Consider the following 24434-nt stretch of genomic DNA (forward strand, 5'->3'; position numbering starts at 1 on the left):
ATGATTCCCTCCACATGAAACGTTGGGAATAGGCACGTCCATTGAGACAGAAAGTAGATGGGTGGTTACGAGGAGGTGGAGAAAGGAATGGGGGGGTGACTGCTTAATGGGGATAAGGTTTCTTTCTGAGCTGATGACAGTATCCGGGAATTAGAGATGATGGTTGCACAATCTGTACTAAAAACCACTGAAATGATACACTTTAAAGGGGTGAATCTTATGTGCTTTATATCTCAAAAAAATGTAATTACAGTGACATAATTATTCCATTCCATGGAATTGTTTGAGAGAAATAAAGAAATTGTTATAAAAACAAGCTAGGTATGAGTTTACTTCTATAATGTTAGTATTTCTTTCTAAAATTACATGTAAGGGGGCGCCTGGGTGGCTCAGTTGTTAAGCATCTGCCTTCGGCTCAGGTCATGATCCCGGGGGTCCTGGGGTGGAGCCCAGCATCAGGCTTCCTGCTCAGCAGGGAGCCTGCTTCTCCCTCGCCCTCTCCCCCTGCTTGTGTTCCCTCTCTCGCTGTGTCTCTGTCAAATAAATAAAATCTTTTAAAAATAATAAAATAGGGCACCTGGGTGGCTCAGTTGGTTGGGCGACTGCCTTCGGCTCAGGTCATGATCCTTGAGTCCCTGGATCGAGTCCCGCATCGGGCTCCCTGCTCGGCGGGGAGTCTACTTCTCCCTCTGACCCTCCCCCCCCATGTGCTCTCTCTTTCATTCTCTCTCTCTCAAATAAATAAATAAAATCTTTAAAGTAATAATAATAAAATAAAATTACATGTAGGGACGCTAGGGTGGCTCAGGCAGTTAAGCCTCTGCCTTCAGCTCAGGTCTTGATCCTGGGGTCCTGGGGTCGGGTCCCACATCAGGTTCCTTGCTTGGCGAGGAGTCTGCTTCTCCCTCTGCCTACCGTTCCTCCTGCTTGTGCTCTCTCTCTGACAAATAAAATCTTTAAAAAAATAAAAATAAAATTATGTTTACATAATTGTTATCTTTGTCTGACTGGGGAGAAATGTGACTCCGGCACTCCCCATGATGTGAATCAATCTTTTGGGAGCACTGAGTGACCTCCCCCACCCCCAACCACCACCACCAAAAGACAAAACAAAAAACCGTCACAGCCTTAGGACTGGCAACTAGAGTCCTAAGAATTCTCTCCAAAGCAACTTTATATCCCTGATGTATCTCTGCAGCCACTCTGTTGCTTCTGGAACACTAAGCAGCCCCCTAAGTTCATGGAAACCCACGATGGAAATCTACCCCTCTTGTAATGCCCTTGTTTGAGGATGGTATTGGCAGAGGAGAAGCTGTTGAGGAGGTGGTGGCTTCCTAGGGAAACAAGCCCAATTTTGAGCAAGCTAAACTAAGCAAGGACACCAGTGCTTCTGGGCAAAGGCGGCAGGCCGGGGGGGGGGCGGGCGGTGGAAACTAGGCTGGAGTAACAGGCAAGGTCCTTGACACAAACATAGGCCATGCTTTGGGAGTCAGGTGGATTCTGGGAAAGAACAAAGGAAAATGGCCCAGGCCAGAGACAGCAAGTGAGTTAAAGTCAAGAGCCTTTTTTGGTGGAGAGGCACTATCTCAAGGGGAGAGCAGGGTGAGAGAGTGGAACATCTGGGTGTTTGGCGATGAGCCACAGCTAGGCCTTACCCCCAGCCTTAGAACACCAGTTTGGGTAAACAGTCTCAGGAGCTATCCTTGAAGAAAAGAGTCGGTACAAGCCCGAATCTTATCTCCTCTTGAAAAATTATGAAGAAAAGCCCAAGACTTTTGCACCTCTCTCTCTCTCTCTCTCTCCCCCTCCCACTCTTCCCCAGAATGACGTCCGTCCAACAGATAGCCAGAAACGAGCTTCGCACCTCCAGAGCCAGAGCCAGGAGGCAGATCCCAGCGGCACACCCCCACAGACACAGGCGATAGCTATGTCCTTTTAGCTTTTTTATTGAGCCATGTGGATGAGGTTCATGGTAAAGAGGTTCTCACACCCCCTTGCGGTGCCCGGTCTGGGACGAAGCTGAGGCTCAGCAACTGCCACAGTCACTGGGGTAGATGTCCCAATGCAGGCTGATGGCGTTGATGAGGGAGCCAGCGCGACCACTGATGAATCGAAGCACAGTGTTGGGGTACAAGGGGACAGCATTGAAACCCCTGCCTCTGTCTTTCCCAAAAGGCAGGTAGCGGCCCTTGTCAGTCACGAAGACCAGCCGCCTCACGTAGTAGTTGTACTTGCCAGACACCTGGATCACTGACTCCCCAGGGTGCAGGAAGATCTCCTTCAGGTTTCCCTGCGTGCCACCCACATAGTCGCTCCACACCTTGCCATAGCGGACCTGGAGCCTAGGGGCCGGGCGGGGAGGGAAGGAAGACTGACGCTGAGTGGGGTGATCCGAATTCAGGACCCTTTGGCCTACCCGCTGAGACCTGCAAACTGGTGACAGGGGTGACAGGTCTCCTGCCAGTCCCACAGTGTGTGAGGGATGAGTGAGCCCTTGAGATCATACAGGGAACTTCAACTCATTTTGCCGACAAACACATAGGCTCAGAAAGGAAAAGTCGCTTAGCCAGAGTCACCCAGACCAGACCAGTGTTGGAGCTTGATTTTGAAATCTAGATTCCTTGGGGCGCCTGGGTGGCTCAGTCGGTTAAGCGGCTGCCTTCGGCTCAGGTCATGATGGGATCGAGTCCCACATCGGGCCCCCTGCTCGGCGGGGAGCCTGCTTCTCCCTCTCCCTCTGCCTGCCTCTCTGCCTACTTGGCGCTCTCTCTGTCAAGTAAATAAATAAAATCTTTAAAAAAAAAATCTAGATTCCTGCTGTGCCGCCCACCCCCCCCACCCACACCCCCTGCCCCATGTGAAAGGAGCAGAGGGATCTTTCTGGAAGGTTCTCATGAGGGCAGAGACTTTGTTGTCCCAGGATATAGTCCAGGATCAGAAGGATACACATTTTTGGAAGACGCATCAGCAAAGATGGAGGATGCCAGAGGGGCCTTACACCTTGGACGGGGCCAAACCAGCCACCTTCCAGGCACCTGAACAGCTATGGTATATGACCTGCCCAAGGTTGCATGTGCTGGAGGCTGTGGCAGTGCTGGCCTCAGATCTCTGTCCTCTAACCACTGTCACATATTATCATTGGGACTTCCTGACTGGAACAGATGTAACCCAAAGTGACTGAGAACTTTCCAGTTTAGCAAGATCAGAGAGGATCCCCAAACCCAGAGAAACACAAAGAATCTTACCCTACGATGTAGTATCTGTTGACCCGGATACGGATGGCGGTGATGGGGCCTGCCAGCTGGTAACCAGAATGGGAAAATCGCTGCCCTCCACTGCCTCCATACTCTCCATTGGAGGAGGAGGATGTAGCCTGAACTGGAGGGGACAGCGGGAGTCAGAAGGAGAAATCTCAAGAGCTCAGTTTCTCCCCACCATCCCTATACCTCCCACAACTCAGTGCCCACCACTCCAAGCCAGCTTGGCCACCAGCAGTGCAGGAGGCTGCCTTCCCATGACGCTAGTGTTGGGTTCCTGGCTTCTCACTTACCGGCACTGGCTGAGGCGGATGCACAGAGAAGGGCAAGAAGAGCAATGGTCAACATCCTGGCGCTGAAGTGGAAAGAAAGGAGAAAGTCAAGGGTTAGCCTTTTTCCTCTTTACTTCATTTAGCCAGGCATCCCTGACCTCCAGTTGAGACTCAGCCTTCTTTGTCCTTCAACTGAGACCTAACTGACCCGGTCTTGGGTTTAGAAAGGATTGTCCCTAGTCTCTGGTCCTGCTCCTAGAAGACTGTCTTCTGTGTCCTTAACCCCTCTGTCCTCCCTGGTACGGAGGTAGCCAACTCCCTTCTTCCATCCCAGATCGGAAGATCAATCCTAACCCTCTATCTGGACCAAGCTGTGTTAAGTCCTGTTCCCTCCTGGCACAAAGCAGGAAAGGAGTTTGCAAAGAAGTAGAGACCATCTCCAAATCATAGAGATGGTTGAGTTTCCCAAACCAGGAGTCTGAGCAAAACCTAACTGAAATCGGCCTGTGATGGACTGGCCTGGCTTGGGGGACATCTGGGGCAGAGTTCAAATTCTTAGCTTTGCGCTGGTCTCTGATCAGAAGGAAAGGAGCATTTTAGAGTTGCGTCTCTGTGTCACCCAGGGAGTGGAGTTGATGATAGATGAGACTGTGCCACCATCAGAGTAGTTCAAGCGGAGGTGGATATAGACTGAGAGATTGCGGAAGGAGTTTGGACCAGCTCAAGATAGTAGATGTCAGATGCCTGCTCTATGTGTCGTTCTTTCTCCACTAACACAAATCCGGCCACATCGATGACCCTGAGCATCTCAGGCATCCCCAGTCCTTCCACCGAGACCCAGATATTTTTGCACCTCACTCAGATGCAGAGGCGCCAGTTAGCTGACACACAGGTCTCCCCTGCTGCTCAATCCAGGCAGTTTCCTGTCCAGCTCAGCTTGAATTCCCCCTAACTCGAACCCAGCCATCCCTGTCACCCGTTAGCTCAGGCCTCTGTCACCCCTCACCTGGCAGTTTCAAGTGCAAAGTAACCCCCCCTGAAACTCTCAGATCTTTTATACCAGGTCCAAGCCCTCCCCCTGCTCTTTATCGTGTGAACCTCACCTCCTGAGCAAATATGATCAATCTCTCAGGGTTGATTGTCAGGCAGGGTCTGGAACTTTTTATCCTGCCTCTCCCCCCAAGGGTTACAGGTCACAGTGTGGGGTCCACTTGGGGCCAAGGCCCAGATCTCAGGACAGGCAGAATAAACTTGAGAAAAGGGACCAGAAGCTTTGGGTGGGCAAAGTTACTAATCACTTCTGGTGTGGTCTAAGGTTCTCCCTCCCCACCTTGGGTGTTCTGCAGGTGCTCTTTCCTGCAAGCTGTCATCTTTCAGGATAAACACTGTCCTCTCAGGGCATTTGAAATATAGATTCTCCTGGAAAGGGATTACACTCCCAACGCCCTATACTTAGGAGTGTCTACTATTTTCCAGGCAATTTTTTCTCTGTCTTCCCTGTTACTTTATATGGAAAAAAAGTCCACAAACATATAGAAAAATTGAAAGAATTATACAGTGAACACCCACATACCCCCATGTCAATTCTACCATGGTTAATACTTTGCTGTACTTGTTTTTTTTCCCCTCCGTCCATCCATCCCCAACCTGCCAGACTGTTCACAAACCTTTTCTGAAAAGGTAACATGGTGTTGCAGGTGGACACTGAACTCCTGTAGATCCCCCTCCTGGGAACAGAGGTCCAGAGGGCAAGTGGAAAGCTAAGGAAGTAAAAGTAAACAGGTCGTCCTTTGGGGGCAGTTCTGGGCTAGGGGCCTTAGGACTTCCATCCAGGAGCTATGGCCGAATTTTCTGGGGGCTACAGCCCACACTGGACAGTTACTCTTTCCCATAGGTCTGAAACCTCCCCAGGGTTGATGTCATAGATTTCTTCTCTTTGGAGGCCCTTCCCTTCCACCTAAGTCCCTAGGACAGACCCCTGAGTCCTACTTCCTGACCCCTCTAAGACTGGCTCTTTGACCCTCTGAGTCAGCAGATCCTCCCAAGCAGAGGGAAGGATGGAGCCCAGGGAGGGGCTGGAGTCATTAGTCTCAGTTTTTAAGGACTAGTAGCTGGACACACAGAGCACCCACCCATCCCAGGCTCACCATCTAGGACTGAGGACTCCTCCCAAGAACACAAGGGAGCCACACCCTAAGGAGCCGGCAATAGGAGAGGGCTCTTCACTGGAGATTCCAGAACACGTTGTCTGAGGGCTCCTCTCCAAGTTCCAAAACAAGCCTGTCCTGCTGACATAACTTCTTCATTCCAGATGTTTTGTTCTGTCTCTTGTCCTCTCTGGCTTTCCTTTCTTTCCCGACTCTCTCTTTGTCTTGATCTCTTCCCCTCATCTCCTGTTCTGAGGATTTTTCTTTATATTCCCTCTCTCCGTGCCTTTTTCCTTCTGCCTCTTCTCTTTGTCTCTCCTCCTCCCCCAAACTGTCTCTCTTTCCTGTCTCCTCTCTCACTATTGTTTGTCTCTCTCCTCTTCCTTATTAGGAGTATATCCCACAGGATGGAACCAAACACCAGATACCAAAGATGGCAGCTCTGAGAGGTCTGAGGTGAACACCTTGGGAGAATACCCTCATCCTTCCATGCATGACATATCTGGGACCCTCCGAACAGAAGCCCCCACACTTGTCATAGGTTCACTCTGAGGCACTGACCCCACCCATGCAGAGAGCCAGAGTCTCCCCCATGCCTGCAGACTGGTCCCTGGGTTCCCCACAGCAGGCCCTCCAGCCCCTCTCTGGAGGGTAATAGAGGCCTTTCTTCCAGTGGGAGGGGTCTCAGGGTTCATCCTCTGTCGGTCCCAGAGACCAGATAGGCCATGGTGCGGCTAATGTGGGGACGTCCAGGGTTTGCTCTGATGCGGTGCCTGAAGAGCCAGGAGGAAAATGGTGGAGGCAGGATACCCGGCCCACCTCTGCTTCCACTTCATTAGCTCCTGTTTGAACTTTCCACATTTTACCCATGTGTCTCCTGGGGGCCTACCTGCCTTTGTCCTACAGGCAGTGGGGGTCACCCCTAGGGTCCCACAGGCAGTGGGGGTCACCCCCGTCGGGTCCCACAGGCAGTGAAAGACCAAAGCCTCCCCAGACTTTCTGCTGTTGCAGGCAGCTTACGTTCTCTCCCTGTCTTCTCTGCCCTCTTGGCAAAACAACTTACTCAACACATTTATGGAGCATCTGTGTGTTGGCGACACAGCTCTAGATGCTGGAGAGACAGCCACGGAGGAGAGTCCCAAGTACCTGAGGAGCTTTCGCTCCAGGCTCCGGGGGGGCCGTCAGACAATCGAACAACTGTTGGCACATGACAAGCCGTGAGGAACTAAAGCAGAGTGAGCCTCCAGCAGGGCTGGGGAAGGCGCTCCTCTGCCCGAGGCCGCCCTGCTCCGGTAACGTTCACGAAGACCTGACTGAGCGATGGAGAGAAGACAGGTGTTTGGGTGAAGACTGGACCTGGAGAAGGCACGAGCAGCACAGCCCTGAGCAGGGGTGTGCGGGGCGGTGTGCGGGCAGAGTAGAAAGGGCGGGGGGGCGGGGGGGGCTGTGGTAAGTGTGGAAGCCAGGGGAGGGGAGGTCAGGGTGGTGGTAAGTGTGGAAGCCAGGGAGAGGGGAGGTCAGGGGGCAGATGGTGCAGGGCCTGGGAGGCGGTGGTCAGGAGTTTGGATTCCTCCTGATAGTGAGGGGAGCCATGGAGGGGTTTTGCCTTTTTTTAAAAGTGGCGAATGGAGGGGCGCCTGGGTGGCTCAGTCGGTTGAGGTGGGACTCGTGGTTTCGCCCAGGTCGTGATCTCCGGCTGCGGGATCAAGCCCGCCTCGGGCTCCCGCGGAGTCCGCTTGTCCCTCTCCCTCCCCCTCTGTCCTTCGCTCGATCGCTCTCTCAAAAAAATAAATAAAATGTATTTTTTAAAGATTTTATGATTTTATTTGAGAGAGAGAGAGCACGAGGAGGGGGAGCGGCAGAGGCAGAGGGAGAAGCAGGCTCCCGGATGAGCAGGGAGCCGGATGCAAGGGCTCCATCCCAGCACCCTGGAGTCATGACCTGAGCCGAAGGCAGACGCTTAACCAACTGAGCTACTACGCAGGCGCCCCAATAAAAAAAATTTTTTTTTAAATAAAAAAATGGCGAATGGAGCTTGGTGGGGTTGGGGGGTGGTCAGAGTGCAGCGCGAGCTCTCACACACACCCTACCCCCCCCCATGCCGCTCTCACACACACCCTACCCCCCCCCATGCCACACCCGGCCCGCCGGGGCTCCACTCCTCCCCAGCTCAGCTCCCGGAGAACTACCTCCACTCCCAGACAAAGCAGCTTAAGTGCTCGTGCAAATTCAGACCCCGGGGCGGGGGGGGGGGGGGGGGGGAGGTGGAGGGATAGGGTGCCAATGGGGGGGTGAGAATCTGCCCCCTCACTCCGATCTCTGATTTTCCAAAAGGTGTTTCCAGACAATGGCAGATCTGTTTTCCTGTTCAGAAAACAAATTCTCTCTCTCCTCATGTATGCCTTGTGTCTCCCAGCTGGCTTCATTTGAACAAAGGGTTTTACTACAAAAGCAAAATGAACATTTCTGTTCATCCTTCACTGTTCCAGGGAGGAAACTGAAGTCTCGCGAGAGAAGTGACACCACTAAAGTGGCAGAGAGGGTCCCTCCACTCCCCACCCTCCTGCCCCCAGTGCCCCACATGCCAGCCCCCACAGGGGCACGCGGTTTACTCTTGCCACTCCTGTTGCCTAAATGTTCTCCGCCTTCTGCTCTCCTAGGATCTTCTACCCTCAAGACATTCAGCCACACACCGCACCCCCCCCACGCCACCCCACACCCCTCACCGAGCCTTTTATCACAGGTGTCGCCTCCCCAGCCCCTCCACTACAAACAGAATTCCTTTCTTTGGCCTCCAGCTGTGCTTCCTACATGTAGCACCAGCCCGGCTCCCATTACCCTGCGCTATTATTTATCTGTTTACACAGAAGCCTCCGCTACTAAACCTGGAGCCCATTCCAAGATTCCTGCTCCCCACCTGGCACAGAGCAGGCGCCCCAGAAATGACGCTCAGATGCCCTGGCTACGGAGAGAATTCTATTAAATGCTCCTCCTTTGTCTTTTCATGCCTGTGTCTCTCTTTTGGCAGGCTTATATTTGGGTTCTCTTGTTTTTTATTTCTGAATCTTCTGGCAAAATTCTGTGTTCGGTAGAATACTGGACATAAAGATAGAATTTCGGGTTGAGGTCCTCCATCCCACACTCAGTAGCTGGGTGAATGTAAAGAAGTCACTTATTATTAGAAAGAGACAAGTCTTAAAGCTTGGCTCCTGCCCTTACTCATTCCATGACCTTTGGAGCTTCAGTTTGTTCATCTGCTATAGGAGATGAGACCAACCAATTGTGACAAGCCCCTGGCACGGATCTGGCACACATAAGTACAGAATAAACGTTTATTTTTTTTTCTCTCTAATTCTCCCTCATCTGTTCTGAGGATTTTTCTTTATATTCCCTCTCTCCGTGCCTTTTTCCTTCTGCCTCTTCTCTTTGTCTCTCCTCCTCCCCCAAACTGTCTCTCTTTCCTGTCTCCTCTCTCACTATTGTTTGTCTCTCTCCTCTTCCTTGGCCCTTTTTTTTTAAGAGTTTATTTATTTATTTGGCAGAGAGAGAGAGAGAGAGCACAAGTAGGGGGAAACTGGCTCCCCGCTGAGCAAGGAGCCCGACTTGGGGCTCAAATCAGGGACTCTCTGGTATCATGACCTGAGCAGAAGGCAGACACTTAATCACCTGAGCCAACCAGGTGTCCCATGGCCTTTCTTTTTATATCTTTTTCAGATAAAGTTGATGAGGGCAACCCTTGTCTTTCTCATCTGTAGTTAGCTTTATTTTATGGTTTAACTTAGTTCAGATCCTGGAGCTCTTTATCAAATGCATCATAAGATTTGAAGAAAGAAAAATTTTTCAAGTGTATTTTTTTAGTCATCTCTACATCCTACACGGGCCTTTAACTCAGGATCCTGAGATCAAGAGTCACATGCTCTTCCGACTGAGACAGGCAGGTGCCCCTCAAAGACAGAATTTTCTGTAAGCTGACTTGAACAACTCAAAGTCACTTGGGAATCTGTTTTTAATTTCCTTTTATTGAGCTATGATTACATGGTAATTCTTTTTTTAATCTGTGTGTATGCTTTTTTTGTTGTTTGGTTTTTGTTTTGTTTTGTTTAAGATTTTATTTATTTGAAAGAGACCGTGAGTGAGAGAGAGAGAACACAGAGATAGAGTGGGAGGGAGAAGCAGACTCCCTGCTGAGCAGGGAGTCTGACGTGGGGCTTGATCCCAGGACCCCGGGATCATGACCTCAACCGAAGGCAGACACTTAACCAACTGAGCCACCCAGGCACCCCATGTTTTTTGTTTTTAATATTTTATTTTTAAGGGGCGCTTGGGTGGCTCAGTTGTTTGAACGTCCTACTTGGTTTCAGCTCAGGTCATGATCTCAAGGTTATGGGATTGAGCCCCACATCGGGCTCCACACTGGGCATGGAGCCTGCTTGGATTCTCTCTGTCCCTTTCCCTCTGCCCCTCTCCACCCAGCTCGTGCTTTCTCTCCCTTAAAAAAGCAAAAAAAATGATAATTTTTTTTAAAGATTTTATTTATTTATTTGTCAGAGAGAAACACAGTGAGAGAGGGAACACAAGCAGGGGAGTAGGAAAGGGAGAAGCAGACTCCCAACCGAGCAGAGAGCCCGACGTGGGGCTCGATCCCAGGACCCCGGGACCATGACCCGAGCCAAAGGTAGACGCTTAATGACTGAGCCGCCCAGTTGCCCCAGAAAATAAGATTTTATTTTTAAGTAATGTCTACACCCAACATGGGGCTCTAACTACAACCCCAAGATCGAGTCACGCCAGCCAGGAGCCTCTAACCTCTGTGTTTTTGCCTTCAGCCTCCATACCTCTTACTGACTGGCTTGATCAATTGCAACCCTTTGTGTTTTCCTTTGTTTCCTGTATTTGTTTTCCTCCTCACCAAGAGTAATCACCATCCAGAACATATAACAATATAACAATATCAAATATTGATACAACAATATCACAGTGGGAATGAGGAGAGGTCATTCCACCAGGATGCAGTCATTCTTGCTGTGTCGGGAAGAATTCATCTGACAATATGAGCGGATTTCGTTTCCCTCATATATCTCATGAGGCTCGGTCTTGTGCTCTTGCCCTTGATGTGTTCTGCAAATGCATGAAGATGGGTGGTGTGATGTGCTGGGGATGGGCACAGACAGGCTGGACCCCTCGGAAGCCGGATGCCTGGGGCCAGTTATTTTACTTCTCTCTGCTTCTGTTTTCTCATCTGAAAAAAACAAACACAGACAAAAAGGCGATAAAAATTGTACCTGCCTCTGAGGGTTGCTGTGGTTCTGAAATTGTTCATGTAGGTAAAGTTCCAGAACACTGCCTGGTGCAAGCTGAATGCCAAGGAAATACTTCTGTTTCTCATGGTCTAAGGAGTGGCTCCATCCTGTGGAAATAAGAAAATCATAAAATTCCTAATTACCCTGCACGTTTGACTTATTTATTTTTATCCCTCATGTTTTTAGTTATAAACCTAAATCGTATATTCCTTGCATTCCATTCATACGCTTCAGTCTTGTTCTTTTCTTTTCCCGATTCAATACTTCAATACGCTGCAGACAAACTAAAGCCTCAAAGCCCCGTGCTTGTCCGCCTGAGGCCAGACTTGCTGATTTTAGTGCTTCCCAACTCAGGCCCTATCACATCAAGGTTATGAGATGTCCTGTGTCTCCTCTACCACCATCACCTTTTCCTGTCCACTCAGCTGATAAAAGAATAAGGGCAAAATGGTCAACCAAGCAGAGAACACTGATACGCAGGCCAAGATAGCTTGAACTGAACATCACTGAAAGCACTTACTGAGCAGGCATGGGAAATGGAAACGACGTATCCTGCCCTAGAGGGGCTCACACCCTAGTGAGGGCCAAACCTGATCAAACTGGTCTTCAGAATGCCATGGATGAGCATAGCCAGACACAGAGGGGTCTGGTCAAGCACGGAGGAGGGGACAAGTATCCTGTCTGGGGCCGCAAACCATGGTCACAGAGGCCAGGATTGCACAGTGAAAAGAGAGAAGCAGGCTGAGGTCTGGCTCTGCCCCTTTCCTTGGGCAAATTACTTAAAAGTCTCCGAATCTCAGTTTCCTCATTAGAGAAGGAAGGATAAGATCCACTGCAGGGGTAATTTAGAGGATTAAATGAGACATACAAATGTGCTTCGTCAGGGGCACCTGGCTGGCTCAGCCGGTGCAGCATCTCGGGGTTGTGACTTCGAGCCCTTTGTTGGGTAGAGATTACCTACAAAAAGAAAAGAAATGTTCTTAGTAAATTGCTAGGCACATAGAAGGCGCATGGGCCAGGAGCAGTGGCACTGGAGGAGTGGAGACATTGAAACAAGGTAGGAAAACCAGCGCAGGGGACAAAGTGGGACACATCGTCCTTCACTGTGGAAGAAAGTGTCCCAGCAGACCGGGCTCACAGGGACTGCAGGAAGCCTGTTAAGAATCCCCAGGCAAGCCATGAACAGAGCCAAGAGCGAGCATGGTTTTCATGATTGCTAATCTATCCGTTTGGGGGCGGGGATAAGGAGCCAAAGGGGCCAACCCTACTCTCAGAGGCTGAGGAATGAACAAGGAAGAGAGCTGGAGCTCCTGCCTGAAGGCGTCACCTTTCTGCACAAGAGAGAGAAAGCAGATCCACTGATGGCAAGAGTTGAGGTTGGGCAAAGCCGCTTAGGGAAGCTGTGAGAGGTCTGGAAGAGCAACTGTAGGAAAGGGAAAGAAAGAGCATTGCCCAGATCCACATGACATTGTGCATAACCAGGTAGAGTTAGGGGCACTACGTGTGGTGAGCTGTGTGATTTTCTCCAACGGGGCTCACAAACCTGGTACCAGGATGAAAGGAAAGTGGTCGTAGGGGTTCCAAGGCAGAAGCTTTATGAGGAAGGTGTGGCAGAGGACAAGGCTGGCAAGTGCCAGAGACAGGGTGGTTGGAGCAATACACCACAGAGTCAAGGTTATAGAGGAAGTGGACTGAGATAAGGGAGGGCTGGTCAGGGAGGGACTCCAGGATGTGGTCTCCAAGAAAAGAAGTATCAGTAGGATGGATTGGCAGGTGGAGTGGGGGAAAGGGGAGGCTCAGAGTCTGGGGAATCTGATGGTCAGTGTATAGCAAGCGTGAGTCGCAACAAGATTTAAGGTGGGTTCCTGTTGTGAAGGGGCAGATGGTCTTTCAGAGATGAGAAGCAATGCTGGATCAAGATGGAAGGGGCCAGAAGTGCCGACTGCCTACTTTATGAGGTGCTTTACATAAACTATCCGCTGTTACCCCCTAATAGCCCTTCAAGTTGGGAATTCGTGAAAAATGGAAATCAAGTAGATTGCCAAGGGTCTCACAGCTGTTGAGCCAGGAATCTCACATTTGATCCCAGGGCTGACTGGTTCCAAAACCCAGATTCTTTCCACCTGCCTAGATTTCCCCCAAAGAGGTGGCACTTGGGACCTAATTCATTTTTATCATTTTTTAAGTTTATTTATTTAAGTGTTCTCTACACCCAACATGGGGCTCGAACTCGTGACCCCGAGATCAAGAGTCACATGCTCCTCTGACTGAGTCAGGCAGGCACCCCCATTCTTATAATTTTTCACAGCTCTCAAGGTTGGAATCTCTGACTCTTGGATCCTGAGCAGCTGGTAGGTGACATCCGGCAGGCCCTGAGCAGTGATGAAATGCTCCTGAGCTCAGCCCTGTCTTTATTCCATGCTGGCAGCAAGATGGCCCTGGGAAGGGTGGGGGGAGTCAGCAGGGTAGGTCCCGCTGCAGGTGGGCAAGGGTGAAGGGAAGAGCAACAGGAAGTACCTGGACTCTCTTGTTTAAGCTCTGGCTGTTTCCTGTGATTGACCTACTCAGTAAGTCATTCATTCAGCAGGAGGGGGGAGGTTGGAGATGGTCAGATCTGGGCTCCGATTTAGCACCGGCACTTGAGTGTTGTGACTTTGGATGACATTGACCAACTTTCTCAATTGGCCCAGAATTAAAGGGTTTTCTGGGATGTGGCACTTCTAGTGCTAAAACCAAAATGGTCCTGGGGTGCCTGTCTGGCTCAATCGGTAGAGTATGCCACTCCTGATCTTGGAGTTGTGAGTTCAAGCCCCACTTTGGGCCCAGAGCTTACATTACATACATAAATACATACAGGGGCACCTGGGTGGCTCAGTTGGTTAAGCGTCTGCCTTCGGCTCAGTAATGGTCCTGGAGTCCCGGGATGGAGCCCTGCATGGGGCTACCCGCTAGGCAGGGAGCCTGCTTTTCCCTCTCCCTCCACGCCTCCCACCCCCATTCATGCTCTCTCTCTCAAATAAATAAAATCTAAAAAAAAAAAAAAATACATATATACATACATACCTAAAACGAGGATCATCCAGACATAATTGGAACGGTTGGTCATCTCAGATGGGCTACTCAAACCCTTCTAAAGCCTCAGTTTCCAAGTGTATTCCCGCTATCTGCTGTCTGCTTCTCTGCTCCTAACCACCTGCGGTTGTGCTTTTCAGAGAACACAAGAGCAGGGAACATAGTTTAATTCCATCTAGTCAGAAGAAGCTCAAGGTTGACTGCATGCTCCTTTATCTGCTGAAGCTGAACTTCTTTTTTTTTTTTTTTTTTTAAGCCCAAAGGGAAATGTATTATAAGGACACAAGAACCCAAGGACAGGAGTGAATCTGGGCATCAGGAAGGAACTAGAACCAGGGACTCAAATACCATCAGAAATGGTCTCTCCAGTGCTCCTCTCTGCTGGCTGCTCCTTCCACTTCTCTGGTCCATGTGATGGGAGTGGGGTCACTGAAAGCTCCTAACTTGTACATCTAACAGATTCAGTCATCCAGGCAGTCATTCAGTCTCAGCCCCGAAGTTCCAAGGGAGAAAACTACTTGGTCCAGCACTCGTGAAGTGTTAACCCAGCAACTCATAGCTAGAAGCCAGGTGATTGGTAGGAACCATTCAGAAAAGGTGATTCCTCAAATGGTGGCGCTAGTTAGAGAACCCAACAAGTGCCCAGGACAGGGCAGAAGCTGTGGGACTCCCCCAGGAGGTAGACTAGAGCAGTGGTTCTTGGAATCACCCGGAAGTCCCTAAGACTGCTGCCTGGGTCCCACCTCCTGGGAGACTCTGATTGTCTTGGTCTGGGGTGTGGCTACAGCGTCACGCTTTTATTCTCTTTTTTTGTTTTGTTTTGTTTTTTTAAAAGATTTTATTCATTGCCAGAGAGAGAGAGAAAGAGAGCGAGCGAGAGCACAAGCAGGGGTAGGGGCAGAGGGAGAAGCAGGCTCCCTGCTAAAGCAGGGAACCCGACGCAGGACTCTGGGATCATGACCTGAGCGTAAGGCAGACGCCTAACCGACTGAGCCACCCCTGCGCCCCTACAGCGTGGAGCTTTTTAAAAAAAGCTTCCCACGTGCTTTGGGTGTGCAGCCAAGGTTGTGAGGCTCCACCCAGCGCTGCGCGCCTCCAGATCACCTAAAGCCTCTGATGCGCCAAGTCTGGGCGGAGCCTGAGATCGGTGGCCAAGGCCCTCCCAGGAGATGCTGCGCTCGCCGGCCCTCCGGCCGCTCCGGGCCCGTGAAGTTCAAGTGCAGCACCGCCCAACAGGGCTCTCCGTGGTGGAACGTTCGCGGCCGCACTGCCCAGGACGGCGGCTACCACTAGCTGCCCGCGCCGATTGAGCACCTGAAATTTAATTACTGAGCCTGAAGCACTCCTGAGTATTTTATTTGAATTAAATTGAATTTGAAGAGCCGCATGTGGCTAATGACTACTGTACTGGACAGAACAGGTCTGGTGATCTCAGCTAGGGGGCGGGAGGGCATATCTGAACTGCCTGTGGCATTTCCTAACCCACCTCAGAGTCGCTATTGCTGCGGCTGTCCTCACCCCCCCCCAACTCAGGCCCTAAAACAGTGGAAGAGAACAGGGGAGGGGGGCAGAGGGATAAAGAGTGGGCGCTAGAGAAGGCCCCGCAGGCGATTCTGAAGCCCGGTCCTTGCTCGTCCTTACTCATCCGATGAGAGCCTCCCCGGAGAGCGGTCCAGTTATATCCACTTCGGGGTCACAAACCTCCCCGAAACCTAGTGCCCTAAGGCAGTGAGACTGATTTTTCTCATAAATCGGTTTTATTTTCTTTCCTTTTTTAAAATGAAAGATTATATTTATTTGAGAGAGCAAGCGAGTGAGAGAGCACTAGCTGGGGGAGTGGCAGAGGGAGAAGCAGGCTTCCTGCTGAGCAAGAAGCCTGATGCACGACTCGATTCCAGGGCTCTGGGATCACCCCTGGAACGTAAGGCAGACGGTTAACTGACTGAGCCACCCAGGTGCCCCAATAAATCTGTTTTAAAAAGGGTTCAGTGGGGTAGTCTCTGCTGCACTTGGAGTGACGTGAAAGCTGGGGGAGAGTCATCTGAGGAGTGGCTCACTTACAGGTGGGTGGCTGATGTTGGCTGTCATTTGGGACTGTAGCTGGGACTTTCACCAGGGCACCTACATGTATCCTGGGCTTCCTCACACATGGTGACTGGGTTCCAAGAGGGAACATTGAGATGATAGATAGATAGAGAGAGAGAGAGAGAGAGATAACAGATAGATGGATAGCAACCCCAAGCCCGGTGGGAGCTCTGTCCCTTTTTAAATATTTTTTTATTTTTATTTTTTAAGATTTTTTTTTTAAGTAATCCCTACACCCAACGTGAGGCTTGAATTCACAATCCCGAGATCAAGAGTCATATACTCCACCGACTGAGCCAGCCAGGCACTGCCCCCCTTTTTAAAAATGTATTTATTTAATTTTCTAAAAGTTTGTTTGTTTGTTTAAATAATCTCCACACCCAATGTGGGGCTTGAACCCACAACCCTGAGATCTAGGGTCCACAGACGGAGCCAGCCAGGCATCTCTCTCTCGCTCTCTCTTTTTTAAAAAGATTTATTTATTTTTAAAGATTTTATTTCTTTATTTGACAGAGAGAGACATAGCGAGAGAGGGAACACAGCAGGGGAACTGGTAGAGGGAGAAGCAGGCTTCCTGCGGAGCAGGGAGTCTAACGCGGGGCTCCATCCCAGGATCCTGGGATTATGACCTGAGCGGAAGGCAGACGCTTAACGACTGAGCCACCCAGGCGCCCCTATTTATTTTAGAGGGAGTAAGGGCAGAGGGAGAGAATCTTTCGAGCAGACTCCCCGCTAAGCATGGAGCTGGAAGCAGGGATTGATCCTGAAACCCACAAGATCACAACCTGAGCCAAAACCAAGACTCCGACGCTCAACCGACTGAACCACCCAAGCGCCCCCTGTCCCTTTTTTTTTTTTTTAACCTAGGCTTGGGACATGCTGTCACTTCGACTCTCTTCCATTCATTAGAAGTCAGTCACTAAGGCCAGCCTCTGTTCAAGAGATGGGGGACGAGACTCAACCCTATGACAGAAGAAATGTCAAGGATTTGCAGACATGTTTTAAAACCACCACATACACTTAGGAGGGAAGAGTCCCAAGGACAGAACTGTGCGCACAGCAGCCCACAAGCCGGCTGCCTAGTCTATGAGAATTAAGTTTTCTCTCGCTGGTTCCAGGTATGGTCAGGTTCCTCCCTGAACACCTAGCCCCAGGAGCACCGCTTCAACCCAGAAGACAACCCCCCCAGGGCCTCTTTAATAGACTTCTGACCCAGAGACTTCTCTATTGCACACACTCCTTGAGTAACTTCCCGATTTCTGTTTTCAGAAATTCTTGAGCACTGGAGTGGGAGGAACCTGAGCGTCAGGACATCTGGGTTCTGATCCCTGCCCTGCAGAAGGTTGTAAAAAAAAAAAAATGCAGGCTGGGGCGCCTGGCTGGCTCAGTCAGTGGAGCATGTGACTCTTGATCTCGTGTTGTGAGTTCGAGCCCCACGTTTGGTGTAGAGATTACTTAAAAATAAAAATCTTAAGGGGCGCCTGGGTGGCTCAGTTGTTTAGCATCCGCCTTCGGCTCAAATCATGATCCCAAGATTCTGGGATCGAGCCCCGTGTTGGGCTTCCTGCTCGGCGGGAGGCCTGCTTCTCCCTCTCCCACTCCCCCTTCTTGTGTTCCCTATCTCTCTCTGTCAAATAAATAAATAAGATCTTTAAAAAAATAAAATTTCATTTAAAAAATCTTTTTTTTAAAGATTTTAAAGATCTTATTTATTTATTTGACAGAGAGACAGTGAGAGAGGGAATTCTATACCCATTAAACAACAACTCCCCATTCCCCTTTCCCCCCAGTCCCTGACAACCCCATTCTACTTTCTTTGTCTCCGTGAGTTTGACTGCTCTGGGGACCTCGTACAAGTAGAATTCTACAGTATTTGTCTTTTTGTGACTACTTATTTCACTTAGCATACGGTTTTCTTTTCTTTTAAGATTTTATTTATTTGTCAGAAAGAGAGAGAGCACAAGCAGGGGAGCGGCAGAGGGAGAAGCAGACTCGCCACTGAGCAGGGAGACTGACATGGGGCTCGATCCCAGGACCCTGAGATCATGACCTGAGCTGAAGGCGGATGCTTAACCGACTGAGCCACCCAAGCGTCCCTAGCATATGGTTTTCAAGGTTCAGCCATGTTGTAGCAGGTGTCAGACTGTCCTTCCTTTTGGGGGCTGAATAATATTCCACTGCATCTATACATATATGTGTGTGCGTATAGCATTTTGTTTATCCATTCATCCGTTGATGGATATTTAAGTTTTTTCTACCTTTTGGCTGTTGTGAATAACGCTGCTAATAAACACTGGTATGCAAATATCTGTTTGACCCTCTGCTTTCATTTCTTTTGTATATACATAGAAATATAATTGCTGGATCACCAAGGAATTCTATTTTTAATCTTTTAAGGAACTAGTTAAAAAATGTTAAGCTTTTTTTTTTAAGATTTTATTTATTTATTTGACAGAGAGAGACAGTGAGAGCAGGAACACAAGCAGGGGGAGTGGGAGAGGGAGAAGCAGGCTTCCCGCTGAGCAGGGAGCCCGATGTGAGACTTGATCCCAGGACCCTGGGATCATGACCTGAGCCGAAGGCAGACGCTTAACGACTGAGCCACCCAGGCGCCCATAAGCTTTTTTTTTTTTTTTTTTTTAAGTGATAGGAGAGTTGAGAATTAAAACATGCAGGGGCACCTGGGTGGCTCAGTCAGTTAAGCATCTGACTCTGGATCTCAGTAGAGTTCATGATCTCAGGGTCATGAGATAGAAACCTGAGTCAGCCTGCGTGGTAAGCCTGGAGCCTGCTTGGGATTCTCTCCGTCTTTCTCTGCCCCACCCTGCCCCCACCTCGTTCATGTGCGCAAGCCCATGCTCTCGCTCTCTCTCTCTCCAAAAAAAAATATATATATATATCAAAACATCCAATTTTGATTCCAGATCATAGCTGATCTTCCTGGTTTTAATAATGTTTATCCTTCTAGTGTTTTGTCTTTTTTTTTTAAGATTTTATTTATTTATTCATGAGAGACAGAAAGAGAGAGAGAGAGAGGCAGAGGAAGAAGCAGGCTCCCAAGGAGCAGGGAGCCTGATGCGGGACTTGATCCCAGGATCCTGGGATCATGATCTGAGCCGAAGGCAGATGCCCAACCATCTGAGCCACCCAGGCGCCCCTAGTGTTTTGTCTTTTTAAGGAAAGACTAAAACAGAACATACATAATTTTCAGATTTTACTTATGTATTCGCTTATTTAGATTTTTAAACACTTTTTTTATTGTTGTAAATACATGTAACAAAATTTATCTTAACCTGTTGAGTTTTTTTAAGATTTTCTTTATTTATTTGTTTATTTATTTATTTGACAGAGAGAGCACAAGCAAGGGGAGAGGCAGGGAAGAATCAGAGCAGGGAGCCCGATGCGGAGCTCAACCCCAGGACCCTGGGATCATGACCTGAGCCGAAGGCAGACACTTAACCGACTGAGCCACCCAGGCGCCCCTAATCCGTTTTTGTTTTTTTTTTTAAGTTTATTTATTTTTTTTAATAATCTCTATGCCCAAAGTGCGGGTCGAACTCATGACCCCGAGATCAAGAGTCACATGCCCCTCCGACAGAGCGAACCAGGTGCCCCAATCTTAACCATTTTTAAGTGTCCAGTTCGGTGGTATCAGGTTCAGGTTTTATTTTAAGGCTTATGATCTCATCAAATTATAATCACATCAGGTTTCAGCATGTGTCACAGGGCTGGGAGCTTCCGGATTCTATTTCCACCTACTCCCATCCCATGCCACACTGTGTGCTCCTTCCGGCCCTTTCCTCAAAACTGCCAGGACCGAGCAATGCGAGTCACACTGCCCTTGTAAACCATCTTCTAAGACACTAACGTTTCAATATACATTCAGATACATATTTTTCAGTCTTTCTCATTAAATGGCTGTCATTTTGCAAAAGAAAATATTAATCCCGAGTAAGAGTTGTGTTGTGTTGGGTTGCTTGCCAGACTAGGAATTTACATCTATGCTTCTCCGGTCCGAACCACGTACATGGGTTGTGTGATCTCGGGCACGACACGGCCCTTATGCGGGGCCTGCTTGTCATCTGTCTGCCAGCGAGTTAAACTAGACAATCTCCAAAGGGACCCAAGTGGCTGACGACACTCCCTCATGCCCCACCCCCAGGCTTCTCTTGACCCCTCACCCCAGAAGAAAGGACCGGGGTGGCAAACGTCCAGAGCCTTGGAGATAGGCCTAAGCCTGATTCTTGATTCTTCCCAGAGGCCCTACTCTGCTGCTACCCACACCTCGCCTTACAGATGTCTTCCAACCAAAACTGAAGCTGCATGGTCTGAAGACAAAGAGATGTATGTTCATGAGAAGTTTGGGGAAGGCTGGGTCACGCAGGAGGGGTGTGTGGGCTGGGCGGCAGGAGCAGATTTGGTGGGGCCCCGTGGGCAGGCCAGGGACAGGGCAACCGCCTGCGGGGGAAGCCAGGAGCCTCGGGGCTCTGCAAACTGACCTCTTTCTCGGTCTCCAGGTGAATGTTCTGGGGCCTGGGGCCTGGCTATGAGGTAAGACTGAGTTCAATGCAAGCACAGCCCGTTAGGGCCCCACCTCTCGCCAGGAAATGCCTCCTCACCACATTGACCACATCCCCCCAGGTTGCCTAGGAAACACTCCACTGGGACTGGAGGAGTTGGGGCACCATTGCCCAGCAACAGGGTGTGCCCTCCCTTCCACCCTTATCTGAGGCAACTGCCCAGCACCCTCCTCCACAGGGAGGAGTGCTCTGAAGGGAGAGCCAGGAGCCTTGGGGCTGCCCCGAGGTAAGATGAGGCTGCAGGAGGCCCCTGCAGGTGGGGGGCCCGGCAGGCAGAGACAAGCAAGGGAGACAGAGCCTGTGGGGGGCGGGGGGGGGGACAAGTGCAGAGGTGGGGCCTGACCCCTAGCACGACAGCAAGCAAGGTGGAGCCTGTAGAGAGCAAGACCCACTCCACGGAGAGTCTTGAGGCCGCTGGAGCGTCCAAGGTGCCAGCCAGCAGCGGGTGGGCGCACATACACAGGGTGGGAGCGGGCAGGGAAGAGGGGAGCTTCTCATTTCCTTACCCACCACTTCCTCTGAGGCCCAAGCAAGACCTGGGGCGCAGGGGCGCAGTGGGGAGGGGGTGCTAGACAGGAGGAAAGAAGCCCTCGGGTCCCTTAGGTTTCATCTGAGGCACCCCCGGGTCTGAGAGGGAACCAGGGCTTCTGGTAGTGAGCTGGGGAGCCTGAGCGGGCATGTCCGGTTGCCGGCCACGGAGGGACCCTGGCTCTCCAGGCTTCGGCCTCTCTCTTGCCCTTCTGGGGTTCCCTTTGCTCCTCTGTCTGCTGGGGTCTTTTTCCCAGGCCAGATACCAAGCCCCCTGGGCCTCTGTCTCTCTCCTCACTGTGGTTTGGACACTCATGGCCTCTCTCTCTTTCTCTCTGTCTCTCTAGGCCCACCCTGTCTCATCTGCTTCCTCTCCCGACCCGTCTCTCCAAGATGCCTTCGACTCCAGAGCAGCCCTCTGGGCACACGGAGGGACTCCCTACATCAGAGCTGGGTTCTTGGCCCCCACTGCCCTGCGGGCCCTGCATCCCCATCATGCTGGCCCTGGCCTCCCTCGCTGCACTCTTCCTCCTAACGACAGCTATGTTGGCTGAACGCCTGTTCCGCCGCTCGCAGCACCCAGACCCCAGCACCCATGCACCCACCCTGGTCTGGCGCCCTGGAGGAGAACTGTGGATTGAGCCCAAGGGCACCCCCCGAGAGCGCTCCGAGGACTGGTACGGCTCTGCGGTCCCCTTGCTGATGGACCAGGCCCCAGACCCTCCCACCCCCGGGGGCACCTTGGAGGCCCGCGCAACAGCCCCACCTGCCCCTTTAGCCCCACTCTCCCCATCCGGCTCCGTGGTCCCCCGCACCCCACCCAGGGCCCCAGCCCGCAGCACCTTCTGGGGGCCCCAGGCCTGGGACGAGAGGCCCTGTGTCCCAGGCTTGGTGAGCTGGGCTGAGCCAGAACAGAGGCCAGAGGCCAACGTGTACTTGGGGAGCCCCCAGGCCCAGAGGCAGCGACTAGGAAGCCCTGATCCTGAGTGGGGCCTCCAGCCTCGGGTCACCCTGGAGCAGATCTCCGCTTTCTGGAGGCGTGAAGGTCGGACCAGCGTGGGGTTCTGAATCCCCAGGGCCTGGAGGATTGGCCTCCCAAAGACCCCTGAAGAAGGCCCTACCTCAGAGAGTCTCTCCAACGCCTTCAGGCCCTGAAGCTCCAGCCCAGGAGCCCAAGCTGATACCTGGGTCCCCGGGAAGAATGCTCCCCATCCGCCGCCAGCCTTTTACATCTGGATTTCAATTCCCTGGATCTGGGGCCAGGCGGGCTCTGTGTGGACAGAGCGAGTGCTCCGGAGGAAGCCCAGAGGTGCCTCCCTTTGGCTGCCCAGGCCTGCAGCACAGAGAATTCGGGATGGGGCCAACTCTGGGCCAGAAGCCACCAAAATCACGATGCAGCTTAAGAACTCAAGGTACCAGAGAGGCAGAAAAGAGCATCATCACAGAGACTTCCACCTTCCTTGTGCACCTAAGATGCCGGGATCAGAGTGCGGGGGTCCCGTGGATGCCAAAGAACAGGCTGAGTGTGGATGACGAGGGTCAGTCCCCCCAGCAAGAGAGGACAGGAAGCCAGCCTCCCAGAGCCACAGATCATGCTTCTAGGAAAACACACACAGAGGTTAAGACCAGGCAAAGGAGCATCTTATTACACCTCAACTGTGGCTTTGACCCCCAACTTGCACCAGGGACTTGGTCAGCCAAACTGGAGAGGCCCCTTCCTTGCCTACAGCTGGGACCTCAAGTCAATGGCAGGCAGCCATTGCAGGGGGCGGGAGGCCAGCCAAGGAGACGCGAGTTTGATCCAATACGGAAAGGAACACTGTCCCAGGGCAGAGCGGCTCCTAATATGCGGCCTCTGGCCACCTTCCCTCCCAGCTTGCTGGATCAGTCCAGAGAGACAGATTTGCCCCAAGGCAGGCTTATTTATAAAGCTCCATCCTGAAGAAATGGAGCCCAGAGACGTCCTTGGCCCTACAGCCATCTGTCTGAGCTGCTCTCCTCTCTGGGAGAGGAGCTAGGAGCTGGGGAAAGGGGACGGGGTTTCCGTTCCCGGGGGTCCAGCTTCCCCAACTTCACTCATGAATGTTAGGATTTTTGTCGTATCACTTTACCACCTGTACTATTTTTTACTTTATATTTTTCTTTAAGATGATGTACTATTCGCTTAATAAATTTATTTTAAAAGGAACCTTTTTTGTATCACTTCTGCAAATGGAAAACCAGTATCCCTTGCTATAGATAGAAGGTTCAGCATGAAAAGAAGTACAAGGTAAACAAAGATATTAGGTAGACATTGTTCCCATTCATTGACTCAAAGATCTGATCTGCTCTTTCTTTGTTAAAGGAAAAGAGAACCGATGGATCGGCAAGGGTTAGGAAAGTGTTAGACATCCTCTTACCATCCTGCGGCGTCCTCCCTCCCCCCTCTACCCCCTGGAAGCACTGAGACAGACTGAGAGTCCTACACGGAGAGCGGCCATCCTGTGCTATTTAATGGCCAGGAACCTCCCCTGTTCACACCCGGGAAATGCTGCTGGACAGGGGCCAAGAGTCAGCTCTTCCTTCCTGCCGGGACCTCAAGCACTTGGGCTGGACCTCCCCTCTCACGCCCTGGATGCTAGAAGGAAGGAAGGAAGGAAGTAACAGCAGGGCCCTCCGCTGAGCCAGGCCCCGGGGGCGGAGGAATCAGACCTAGCCCCTGCTCTGGAGGACTTCAGTCTCTCTAGTGGCAGGAGCAGGCGTTGGACGGGGTGACATAAGACAGGGACACATAACTGATACAAGCTAGGGATCAGGGCTCCCATCCCATCTCTGTCACTCAGGAGCTGGATAATGGTGTCACTTCTCACTGTCACCATCAGCTGACAGGACTGGGTTGTGGGGACTCCACCCACGGGGAGCAAACAGTCCACCAAGAAAACACAGAGACACGCAGTGTTCAGAGTGCAGATGCTCGCCTGTCAGGGGCTCAGCAGAGGCAAGGCCCCAGCGCTCCATTTGGCTTTGCCACCCGTGCACTTGGAGACTTCAGAAAAGTGATTGTTGGGGCACCTGGGTGGCTCAGTCATTAAGCATCTGCCTTCAGCTCAGGTCATGATCCCAGGTCCTAGGATTGAGCCCTGCATCGGGCTCCCTGCTCCACGGGAAGCCTGCTTCTCCCTCTCCCTCTCCCCCTGCTGTGTTCCCTCTCTCG

General features: G+C 51.2%; 2 protein-coding genes across 6 annotated transcripts in view; one reads left to right on the forward strand and one right to left on the reverse strand.

Annotated features, from left to right (window-relative positions):
- CUNH16orf54 (chromosome unknown C16orf54 homolog) overlaps positions 1–23429 on the forward strand; it is a 28701-nt gene extending 5272 nt beyond the window's left edge. The window contains exons 1-3 of one of the 5 annotated variants that reach the window (XM_088029082.1): positions 20415–20477; positions 20651–20684; positions 21589–23429. In XM_088029082.1, coding sequence (XP_087885208.1) covers positions 20680–20684; positions 21589–22309 — 726 coding nt within the window. In that variant the 5' untranslated portion in view covers positions 20415–20477; positions 20651–20679 and the 3' untranslated portion in view covers positions 22310–23429. Of the gene's footprint in view, positions 1–20295; positions 20478–20650; positions 20685–20801; positions 20940–21033; positions 21159–21588 lie in introns of those variants that run through there. The other 4 variants (XM_028110164.2, XM_028110167.2, XM_028110166.2 and 1 more) reach the window with 4 other exon arrangements.
- ZG16 (zymogen granule protein 16) lies at positions 2000–3605 on the reverse strand. The gene is made up of 3 exons (XM_028110170.2): positions 3551–3605; positions 3246–3378; positions 2000–2342 (listed from the first exon to the last, which is right to left on the reverse strand). The coding sequence occupies exons 1-3, from the start codon at positions 3603–3605 to the stop codon at positions 2027–2029; spliced, it is 504 nt and encodes a 167-aa protein (XP_027965971.1). The 3' UTR covers positions 2000–2026.
- Positions 23430–24434: the final 1005 nt, after the last annotated feature.

Source organism: Eumetopias jubatus, unplaced genomic scaffold (genome assembly GCF_037043125.1).
Source record: "Eumetopias jubatus isolate StellerSeaLion01/CBP00866 unplaced genomic scaffold, mEumJub1_p1.0 scaffold_12, whole genome shotgun sequence".
In the NCBI taxonomy this organism is placed as follows: Eukaryota; Metazoa; Chordata; class Mammalia; order Carnivora; family Otariidae; genus Eumetopias; species Eumetopias jubatus.